The sequence below is a fragment of the Protomyctophum parallelum genome (assembly GCF_964188405.1).
Source record: "Protomyctophum parallelum genome assembly, chromosome: 8".
Taxonomy (NCBI): domain Eukaryota; kingdom Metazoa; phylum Chordata; class Actinopteri; order Myctophiformes; family Myctophidae; genus Protomyctophum; species Protomyctophum parallelum.
Genome location: NC_139703.1, coordinates 35,979,777 through 35,991,891, shown reverse-complemented (window position 1 = coordinate 35,991,891; position 12,115 = coordinate 35,979,777). Strand labels below are relative to the sequence as shown.

Here is a 12,115-nt window from a genome sequence, read left to right as displayed (position 1 = left end):
ACACTAATTACCCCCCGACCCCCGTTTGAAGAGATATATATATAGATTTTTTACGGCTCTAGCAGTGATTCTCAACCCGTTTAATTTTAGTCTACGGACCCCCCATTTAATGGCATTTCTAGGACCCCCAATTTATATTGTAAAATCAAGTTAATTTAACTCTGAGAGTGTACAAATGGAATTCCATGATTCCATTTAGCTGGGGACCCCCTGGAACTCCCTCAAGGACTCCTGGGGGTCCCCGGACCCCACTAACTCTGCACTGCTTTGACTCCACATTGCACGTTTAGTGCTGCTGTGTTTTCAGGTATTTCTACCTTACTTGAGTATTTTACAATTTCCAATACTTTTACTTCTACTCCACTACGTCTCGGAGCATTATGTTGTACTTTTACTTCTACTCCACTACGTCTCGGAGCATTATGTTGTACTTTTACTTCTACTCCACTACGTCTCGGAGCATTATGTTGTACTTTTACTTCATTGCCTTGTACCATCTCTGACTTGTTGTGATCATGTGATATCTGTACAAAGCTGTTACCCATTCCATGTGATCATGATTGACAAGAGGGTTGTATAAAGATGTGTTCCTCTGTGTTCACCTTTAGTCTGAGGAACAGCATTGTGCTCCAAACGTCAGTCATTCATTTGTGCAAATAAAGGCACTTATCACTAGCATCAGAGCCCACAGTGTGCGAGTGTCTTCATTCCTTATCCTTGTACTTTTACTCCACTACATTTATTACTATAGTTAGTTATTATTCATTAAGATTTATCTTCTTCCTGCCCCTTGTCCTTCTTTTATGGTTTATGTATTTATATTTGATAACTTGAAACGGTACATTCCTCACAATGAGATCGTGATATTTTTTTGTATTAACATTTTGATACAATTTGATTAATCACTAAAACGTTGTTTTATACTTTGTTGCCCATGCGGTGTCCTGCACACACAGTGCATTTTTTTATTTTAGTTTTAGTCATAGTCTCTTGAATAGTTTTCATTTAGTTTTAGTTACATTTTAGTCCTGGAATGTTTTAGTGTTAGTCTCGTTTTTGTCGACTAAATAACATAAGATTTTAGTAAAATGACTTATACTGGTTTTCTAGTCCCTTCCTAACATTTTAGTCTAGTTTTTATTGTTGACGAAATTGACAGAATTCACACACACACATTCCGGAGGAAACCATGCAAGGCACCAACCTGCACATCAGGAGCAATTAGGGGTTCAGACTAGGGTCTTGCTCAAGGACACTTCCGACACTAACTCTGGGGGAGCCCACAAGGTTCCAACTGGGAACCTTGTGGTTCCCTTCCGGTCACTCTACCCCTGAGCCACCGCCGCCCCATGCCACTGATGTACAGTATAGGTCACTGGGTGCTCCGGTGGAACAGGGGTTATGTTCCTGCCGACCACTGGACAGTATGGCGTTTGAATCCTAAGCTCTGCATCTGGCTTATTCCGGCGTCCACCAGCTCAGTGGCCTTGTGGTTAGAGTGTCCGCCCTGGGAGGTCGGAGGTTCAATCCCCGGCCGGGTCATACCAAAGACTCTAAAAATGGGACCCAGTGCCTCCCTGCTTGGCACTCAGCATCAAGAGTTGCATTTGGGGTAAGTCCCTGCGACATACTATAGCGTCATGTCCGGGGGTGTACTTCAAGCTGCCTCACCGCTCACGCTACAGAAACAGGAGATAGGCTCCTGCCCTATGGGCCTCATGGCTCGGCAAGGCTACTTACTTACTTATTCCGGTGTCCCAATGCTGGTGGGGAGGATGATCACTGTCGCTGCACTATAGTGGCTGCTTCCGGTTGCTCACGTAAGAGACTGAACTGGGAGGAATAGCGTGTTCCTCCACATGTGTTACTTCCTTGCTAGGGATGTCCCGATACACTTTTTTTTGTTTCCAATCCGATCTTGATACCATACTTTCTGTGTTAGCCGATACCGATTACCGATACCAGAGAATAATATTTATAATAATACAAAAAGAAAAAATATCTTATTTTGTCCACCGACCGGGAATAGTGTTTATAGCTATGTGCTATATATCTCGTGTTGTGTTTATAGCAGACTCCTCACTCAAATGTGCACTTTGACAGTTTGGGCAACTCCAAAGCAAACTCCACGTGCACCAACACTTTATTTACCTGCTATAGTGTCAACCCCTTACCCCTGTGTTGGATCGGTGGTTAGACTGGCATATTTGCCGATACCGATATGAACCGATATGACCAAATAAGGGCCGATACCGATACTTTTCCGATACTGATACAGTATCGGGACATCTCCTTGCTGTTAGGTTAGTCTCGCGTAGCCAGACAACAATTCCACAATCTCTGAATGCTATATATAGAGTCTGGAACTACACCAGGAAGCTATAGGCCTTTCAGTTCACTGAAATATAGTTTAAAATAAACTTTACATAACATTTTTCTAATATCCATTTCTGCTCAGCAGAAAGCTATCATACTGTATGCTTAGATGATTTCGATTTATATTAGGATACATTTGCGCGACTGTAAAGACAAAACGTGAGGTGGGAGGAGGCTTCACTTCCGTTTAATCGCTTGCTCATGATCAGAGCTTCCGTTGCTCCAGACTGTATGACGGAAGCTTTTCGAAAATTGTCCGTGGCAACAGTCTGGCAGCGCGAGACTACCGTCTGGTGATAAGAAGCGCGGCGAGTTCACGTGTTGGAGAGGGGGGGGGGGCACATTGTTGTCTTGTCTACACCCTCCCAAACAGGTAGAGGTACGGTCAGCAGTGACTAACGGACTGCAGTACAAACAGGTAGAGGTACGGTCTGCAGTGACTAACGGACTGCAGTACAAACAGGTAGAGATACGGTCTGCAGTGACTAACGGACTGCAGTACAAACAGGTAGAGATACGGTCAGCAGTGACTAACGGACTGCAGTACAAACAGGTAGAGGTACGGTCTGCAGTGACTAACGGACTGCAGTACAAACAGGTAGAGATACGGTCAGCAGTGACTAACGGACTGCAGTACAAACAGGTAGAGGTACGGTCAGCAGTGACTAACGGACTGCAGTACAAACAGGTAGAGATACGGTCAGCAGTGACTAACGGACTGCAGTACAAACAGGTAGAGATACGGTCAGCAGTGACTAACGGACTGCAGTACAAACAGGTAGAGGTACGGTCTGCAGTGACTAACGGACTGCAGTACAAACAGGTAGAGGTACGGTCAGCAGTGACTAACGGACTGCAGTACAAACAGGTAGAGGTACGGTCAGCAGTGACTAATGGACTGCAGTACAAACAGGTAGAGATACGGTCAGCAGTGACTAACGGACTGCAGTACAAACAGGTAGAGGTACGGTCTGCAGTGACTAACGGACTGCAGTACAAACAGGTAGAGGTACGGTCTGCAGTGACTAACGGACTGCAGTACAAACAGGTAGAGTTACGGTCAGCAGTGACTAACGGACTGCAGTACAAACAGGTAGAGTTACGGTCAGCAGTGACTAACGGACTGCAGTACAAACAGGTAGAGGTACGGTCTGCAGTGACTAACGGACTGCAGTACAAACAGGTAGAGGTACGGTCAGCAGTGACTATAATGGACTGCAGTACAAACAGGTAGAGGTACGGTCAGAAGTGACTATAATGGACTGCAGTACAAACAGGTAGAGATACGGTCAGCAGTGACTAACGGACTGCAGTACAAACAGGTAGAGGTACGGTCAGCAGTGACTATAAGGGACTGCAGTACAAACAGGTAGAGGTACGGTCAGCAGTGACTATAAGGGACTGCAGTACAAACAGGTAGAGGTACGGTCTGCAGTGACTATAATGGACTGCAGTACAAACAGGTAGAGGTACGGTCAGCAGTGACTAACGGACTGCAGTACAAACAGGTAGAGGTACGGTCTGCAGTGACTAACGGACTGCAGTACAAACAGGTAGAGGTACGGTCTGCAGTGACTAACGGACTGCAGTACAAACAGGTACAGTAGAGGTACGGTCAGCAGTGACTAACGGACTGCAGTACAAACAGGTAGAGGTACGGTCTGCAGTGACTAACGGACTGCAGTACAAACAGGTAGAGTTATGGTCTGCAGTGACTAACGGACTGCAGTACAAACAGGTAGAGTTATGGTCAGCAGTGACTAACGGACTGCAGTACAAACAGGTAGAGGTACGGTCTGCAGTGACTAACGGACTGCAGTACAAACAGGTAGAGGTACGGTCAGCAGTGACTAACGGATTGGAGTACAAGGGAGTTTGGGGAATTGGGAGGGAAAGAGAATGACACCTGTGGTATTTCGATTTAGTATTGCAGAGTGGGTTTTGGTCTTTTATGAATGAAAATGGTGTTATGGACCACATTCACACTGTCCCTCCGTGGGTACATTGTTTTGAAGCCTTCACAGTGTGTGTGTGTGTGTGTGTGTGTGTGTGTATGCACGTGCGTGCATGTGTGTGCAAACTGTGTTTAATGTGAGTACACAGGCAGCCAACTACTTGTTATTCTGCATGGGGTTTGATTTCCCTCCCAGAGAGGAGCAGAGGGACACATCCCCTATCATTACAGAGGGGTTGTCCATGGTGGGAGAGAGAGAGAGAGAGAGGCAGAGAGAGAGAGAGAGAGAGAGAGAGAGAGAGAGAGAGAGAGAGAGAGAGAGAGAGAGAGAGAGAGAGAGAGAGAGAGACAGAGAGACAGAGAGACAGAGGCAGAGAGAGAGACAGAGAGAGAGAGAGAGACAGAGAGGGTGAAGGACAAAAGAGACAGGGTGGGGTGAGGTAGAGAGGGGGGGGGGTAATATGGGGACATGGATGAGCTGTGAATCTATCTTTGCTATAAAGGGATAATTAATTAATATATTGGGGACAAAAGAATGGAAGTGACATTTAGTCTCACTCAATACTCTTACGGTCTAAAAAGGGAGGAAAATATAATATGTATGCAGGGCCATGAGTTGCGTTTTGTATAAAAATGTGATCCATCACAAATTATTGATTATCTGTATAGGCTATGATGTATTACAGTTACACACTATGCAATCTGATTCAGAGTTATTAACCAGGTACTGTCATCTCATGTGTATCGTCTGTATGTATTAATCTAACATCGTTATAACCCTCAGATTCATTAGGAAGTTATGTGCCTGTGTTTGATTTATCTAGTGGTGTCCCATTCAAATCCACGTAAGTGTTGATTTTGTCGACTAAAATCGAGACGAATCTTTTTCGTCAAGTGCCTTTTTTCACTGACGAAAACTAAATGGAAACTAAATTAAAACTAAGCTATGATGACTAAAACTGAGACTAAGGCCACCATCTTGCGCCACCCCATTACCCCTTATCCCTAAACTTATTTGCCATTTTTTACTATTTAAAAACATTTAAAAATAGTTCAACTAGCCAATCTACGTCGACACGTTGTTCACTTGTAGATCGGCTATTTGTACTATTTTAAAATGTTTTAAAATTGTAAAAAATGGCAAATAAATGTAGGGATAAAGGGTAAGAAAGATCTAGGGCTAAATGCATTGACAATTTCGTCAACAAATAAAAACTAGACTAAAATAATTAATGTTATGAAGGGACTAGTGGACACAAGTCATTTTACACTTGGTTGCATGCTGACGACATCAAGGCCCGACAAAATACATTTTAGTCGACTAAAATCTTATGACATTTAGTCGACTAAAACTACACTAACAATAAAACATCCCAGGTGACTAAAATGTGACTAAAACTAAATTAAAACTATTCAAGAGACTGTGACTAAAACTAAAATCCAAAATTTGCTGCCAAAAACCACACTGATCCACATTCCATTCCTCTGCAGTGATAAGGGCAAAGATCTCCGGGGAGAAGATTGTGTCGCCTAGCAACAGCTCGTCTCCTTACATGAAGATGATTCAATATGGGATCAAGATGATTAAGGTGAGTGTCCGTCCGTCCCCCCCCCCCCCCCCCCCCCCCCCCCCCCGATTGACACAGCAGGAGCCAAATGGACACTTCCGAGAACTCAGACTCCAGCTTTTATCAAATGGAGTTCTGTGGCCTATAATGCATATTAACACAATGAGCGCCGGGATTTCTTTCAAAATAGGAGCTCGGGGTGCTGGGCAGATATGGCAGCTTTTACTCTGAAAGACACCCCACCCCGTTCCGTGCAATAACTGGGAGACATAATGCTGCTTTCTTACCTCACGATGATTACGATAAAGTCTCTCTAGAAGCATTAATATTCTAAACGAGAGGCATGTTGAAGTCAGAAATGAAGACAGAAGTATGCCCATCTGGCCTTTAACACATTTAGACCTGAGGACGATTGTACAAATACCTTCTAAATGCTAACAGTTTTCTGAAAAACTCATGTTTCTACTGTATGTCAGTGGTGCTCAAACATTTTCATGTCAAGGAGTAAGGACCTCCAAATATATATGTGATTGTCCGCTGACCCCCATCTGAAAACATGTAGTTCCAGGGACACCTCAGAAGCAAAAACTTGAGTTAAAAACGTTAACTCTGAAAGCATATATTCAGTGATTTGCGCCACATTTTCACGATAAAAAAAAATAGCAGACCTATTTTACAAGCTCGTAGCGCGGCACTCAGTGCCGCACTACGAGCTTGTAGATCTGCTATTTTTCAATAGCTAAAGTATAACATAATGCTTAAAACAGCAAAAGGGGTTCCCGCCAAAAATTACAATACTTACAGTACTGTAATAATGTCCTTAGTTAATGTACACCACTGATAAAAAGTAGATGTATTCAACATGTGCACTACTACTTTATTGCAGTATGTCATCGTGGCTGTAATAATACAGATGGCGTCTCTGCTCTACCGAGGACAAAGTGCATATATACATTCAATATCAGTAGAAAATCACTCCAATTCACTCGGATATCTCTGATAGGAACTGGCTGTCTATGTTACAGTATCTAGTTGTGTCTGAAATGGTGTAAATGGTGCAGATATCGCTTATATACAAAGCTCTACATAGATGTGCATTACATTCACTCATCATCCACACACACATTCATACACCGATGGTGGAGGAAACCATGCAAGACACTGACCAACCTGCACTGCAATTTGGGGTTCAGCGTCTTGCCCAAATAAAGGACACTCTGACACTAACTCTGGGGGGTCGAACTGGGAATCCAGCTTCTCTACCGGCTACTCTGAGCCACTCCTGCCTCGTGTCATACAACCCCATGGAAAACAAATGGGCCATGAGGTGGCACGCCACTTAAATAAACGTATTGATTCATTGTAACTCCGAAATCATACAAATGCAACCAAATCGATTGTGGTTCCATCTGTACATTTTTCAGATGGCACTGAGGGAGTTTTAGTGTGCATCTACAAACACATTACGCACACACACAAACAGTGGTGTGCACAGATAGACACTAGGGGGTGCTAGAACACCACCTGCCCATGCCCTATGGACAGCAATGTGCCCTTTTGAAAGAAAGAAAAACATTGTTTTTTTTTGTACAGTGTACAGTGTACAGTATGTGGACCATGGTGACATTGATACATTCTTGATAAAAAAAATCTTCTAATCTATTATTTATGCCCCAAAATCTATAAATCTCACACAATTAAGGGAACTCAGATTAGTGCATAAACTAACCCTATTCCCTCTCTCGGCTGTCTAGATGTTCAAAGGCTTCGACAAGGCAAAGGACATCCAGTTTGTTTACACGCCGGTCTTCTCGTCATTGTGCGGGGTCAAACTGGACGCCAACAACAAGGCAGGATATCTCCTGTCAGGTACAGTGCACAATCATAATGAAAAAATCACAGACGCCTTTTCCACCGGTTGGAACCGGTTCAGTTCTTTTTGGTTCTTATAGTCAGAGTTCCAAAATTGGAACGTTAATTATGAATAATGAATTGAAGTAATTAGTCTAGTTTTTATTTGTTGACGAAATTGTCGGTTATATTTAGTCTTAATTTTAGTCATAGTAGCTTAGTTTTCATTTAGTTTTCGTCAGTGGAAAACGGTAGTCGGCAAATATTTTTCGTCTTAGTTTTAGTCGACGAAATCAACACTGGTCAAGAGCCTATCTTCTCATTTCCGTAGCATGAGGAAGCTTGACGTACAAGTATGTCCCATGGTGGGACATGACTCTACTCAGTGTTGTTTTTAGTTTTAGTCATAGTCTCTTGAATAGTTTTCATTTAGTTTTAGTCACCTGGAATGTCTTAGTGTTAGTCTAGTTTTAGTCTAGACTAAATCCACAGTTGATTTAGTCGACTAAAATGTATTTTGGTGGGCCTTGATGCCGTCGTAATGACTGTTTTTACACTTGCTGAAAATAGCCGATCTACAAGCTCACAACACGTCACGCTGCGCTGCGAGCTTGTAAATCGTCTATTTTCAGCAAGCAACCAAGTGTAAAATGGAAACATATAATGGACCTCTTCTCCACTAGTCCCTTCCTAACATTTTAGTTAATCTGTTGACAAAATTGTCAGTATATTTAGTCTTAGTTTTAGTCATCGTAGCTTAGTTTTCATTTAGTTTCCATTTTTCGTCATAGTTTTAGTCGACAAAAACAACACTGACTCGAGTACATTGTGAACCATTTAAAAACTATACTAAAGACTGATAATGATAGGTTCTTGGTTCACCTATGATCGTTATAGATCCTATTTCTAATTTGCATTTGCTGTATTTGATGTATTTTCTATGCATTTGATATCTTCCTTACAGTAAGTCGCTCTGGATTAATCTGAGCATTTGATGGCTAAATAGTCAATTGGACACTAACCACTAGGCTAATGAGCTAGTTATTTAACCCATTTTGACCTGGGAACGATACTACAAATGTCTTTTAAATCCTCATGTTTCTATGTCAGTCGTTCTCAAACATTTTCATGTCAAGGACCCCCAAGATTATATGTAATTGGCCACCGACCCCCAACTGAAAATATGTAGTCCCCCCCCCCCCCACCAGAAGCAAAGATTTGAGTTAAAAACATTGGCTCTGAAAGAATATATTAAAAGATTTGCGCCACATTTTCACGATTATTTTCAATTAGCAGACCTACAAGCTCGTAGTGCGGCTATGAGCGCTATGAGCTTGTAGATCCAAAATGTGTTTTTAATGTATAGGCCAAATGTGACTCAGCTGTGATGTTCCAATAACAGGAAGTATGTGGAGTGACGGGAGGATTTCTATTGGCCAGTGTGACCTGGTGGAGCCGTGGGACAACCTCTCAATGTCACAGAAGAAGAATCTCAACTACCGATACCAGACAGGCTGTGAATGCAGAGTGAGTGGAATATATACTGTATATATTTTTTCACTTGTTAAAATGGTAAACTATCAACATGTCCTACAGAGGTCAGGGGTCATCAACATGTCCTAAAAAAGGTCAGGGGTCACCAACATGTCCTACAAAGGTCAGGGGTCACCAACATGTCCTACAGAGGTCACCAACATGTCCTACAGAGGTCAGGAGGTCACCAACATGTCCTACAGAGGTCAGGGGTCACCAACATGTCCTACAGAGGTCAGGGGTCCGTGGCAAAGACTTGGTCTTGACTGCGGCAACATTTTAGACTTTCTGTTTTACACACCATTATTATAATGTTAATAACACCCACTTTAATACTGAATGTCAAGTCTCCAGATTTCTCCAGAATATGTATGACAATTATTTACTATGACTCTATGGCAATCAATCAATCAATGTATGCATCTTTCCACAGATTAACACCTGTTACACAGTACCATGTGCCTCTACAGGAGAGAACGAGTGTCTGTGGACTGACTGGCTATTGGACAACAGCCTAAACGGGGAGCAGGCGCGGCAGTACGCCTGCATCCGCCGCTCCGACGGCTCGTGTAGCTGGTACCGGGGCGGACCCCCCCCTGAGAAGGACTTCCTGGACATGACCGACCCCTGACCACCATCACCCGGCCCGCCCGTGACCTCCTCCCTATAATGTCAAGGCTCAAGACTAGGGTTAACGTTTCTCCTCCACCTTTGGCCGTTACAGCATCGGCTACTGATGCTAACGTTAAAGTGAGATGTAAAAATTCTGAGGCGACGTCATTGAAACGGCCGCACTGATCTTTACTTCGCTGCGTGACTGTTGTCGCATGGCAAAAATAGCCAATCTGCACGCTAACGACGTGTCGCAATGCAAACGCGTTGTGAACTTGTAGATCGACCATTCTTGACACGCCACACAATGCGCAAACACACGGTTTTTAACGAGCACAACTCATATGATCGGTTGGTGTCAGCTACTACATGGCCGTCAGCATTTCAATAACTTTTATAAGTAGTATTTTTTTCCCTGCTTGGCTTTCGTCCTGCCTTTCACTGCATGCCCTCGCTGATATGCACAAAACGGAAGACCGAAAAATGGTTTCACTTCGGGGCGAGTGCCTGCTAAATCTCTGAAGAGACCCGACAGTAAATTACTATCTGCAAAATTTGTCAAAATGTAATCGAAGCAATTTGTTTTATTCAGCTGTCGCCACACCAACAACAAAACGAAACGCTGTCAACAAAAAAGCTAAATTACAGAGATGCAATCTATCACAGACTCCTCCAGCCGGCATAATACAATTCCTTTTTTTTTTTTTGTACTGGATATTACAGTCAAATCCCATTAGTGTGACTCGTTGCAGCAACACTGCCTCTTTCATCTATCATTTTGGGCTTCTTGTTTTTTTTTACTATTGTGCCACTGTCATGATTCATCAGTCATGATGCTATGATATCACGACAATAATATACTATGAATTTTAAGTAGTCGGGACCACTACGAACAAACATTTAGCACTTGTACTGTACAGCACTGTACTGTGTTTCTACGTTTTTACTCTCAAAATGACCTGCCATGATGAAAATGTAAATACTGTACCTGATTGAAAATTAACATTTCAAAGGCTAACCCCATCTTGACTATAGAATATAGAGAGTTTTTATCTTGTGGTTTTTATTATTTGAATACTTGTGCTATATATATATATATATATATATATATATATATATATACTTCCTGGAGCTTTAACAACTGCATCATGGATCTTCTCCACCCATAGAAGCCAATGTCTTTGTCAACTCGCTAGAGGACATTATGGGAAAGGACTGGATTAAATTCCCATTTAATTTGATGTACATAAAAACGAGGCTCAATTAAAGCAGAACTCCGGGAAACACAACACTGAAAGTTGTTTAGGGAGGAAGCCAGTGTTTATTTCCATTGCATAGATTCAATGAAATGTGAATTATTGACCTGTTTATTTGAATACTTTACTGAAGTCAAGCAGCTTTATGTTAATGCAAACTGATGGGAACTTAAGTAACTTATATATACGATATATGTAAAGGTACTGTATACACACACGCGCGCTAGGGCTTTAAACAACTAGTCGACTATTCATATAGTCGACTAGTAAATCCACTAGTTGATTTCTTTCTCCCGTTTTTGTAGGCCTCAAGATCAGCTAGAATCAACAATGCTAGATTATAGTCACCAATGTACACAGTTTTGAAATGTACAAATATTATTAAAAAACAAACAAAAAAAAACTGCATTTTTAACACAATAGGTAGTTAAACAACTAGTCGACTAGTAAACTAGGCAACTAGTAAATATCACTAGAAGTGAAAGCCCTAAGTGCGCATGCGCGTGCGCACACACACACATCCACCCACACACACACACACACACACACACACACACACACACACACACACACACACACACACACACACACACACACACACACACACACACTAAAGCTTAAAACGTGGTAGATATCATTTCATTGTGAATAATAAATGCTCTTCTAATCAAGCCCAATCTTTGTCCTTATGACTGCAGTGACGACCACGACGCATTCTCGCAAAGCTGTACGACTTGAGTAAATTGTTACAGAAATATTTCTTGTTTAATTTTGTTTGTTTTATATCGAGAGGATTGCTTGGGTTTGTATTTATGTCTACGTTTCTGTCAATATAGAGTTTTCTATTTCAATGTACCAAAACAAAAAAGATTGTATATATAAAAAGAAAACGTCTCAATTCATTATTGGGTCTTTTTCTTTCTTTCTTTTGGCCAAAATGAAGAACTTTGCATGTGAATACACAA

At 42.1% G+C, this 12,115-nt stretch overlaps 2 protein-coding genes across 2 annotated transcripts in view; one reads left to right on the top strand and one right to left on the bottom strand.

Annotated features, from left to right (window-relative positions):
• Nucleotides 1–11,471, top strand: part of LOC310863405 (metalloproteinase inhibitor 4-like) — a 22,528-nt gene extending 11,057 nt beyond the window's left edge. Inside the window, exons 2-5 of the mRNA XM_083771712.1 lie at nucleotides 5,822–5,919; nucleotides 7,653–7,767; nucleotides 9,152–9,276; nucleotides 9,716–11,471. Of these exons, the coding sequence (XP_083627838.1) occupies nucleotides 5,822–5,919; nucleotides 7,653–7,767; nucleotides 9,152–9,276; nucleotides 9,716–9,913 (536 nt within the window). The 3' untranslated portion in view covers nucleotides 9,914–11,471. The remainder of the gene's footprint in view (nucleotides 1–5,821; nucleotides 5,920–7,652; nucleotides 7,768–9,151; nucleotides 9,277–9,715) is intronic.
• Nucleotides 1–12,115, bottom strand: part of syn2b (synapsin IIb) — a gene marked incomplete at both ends in the record, with an annotated part of 124,789 nt that overhangs the window by 33,308 nt on the left and 79,366 nt on the right. The gene's annotated exons all lie outside the window — the stretch shown is intronic.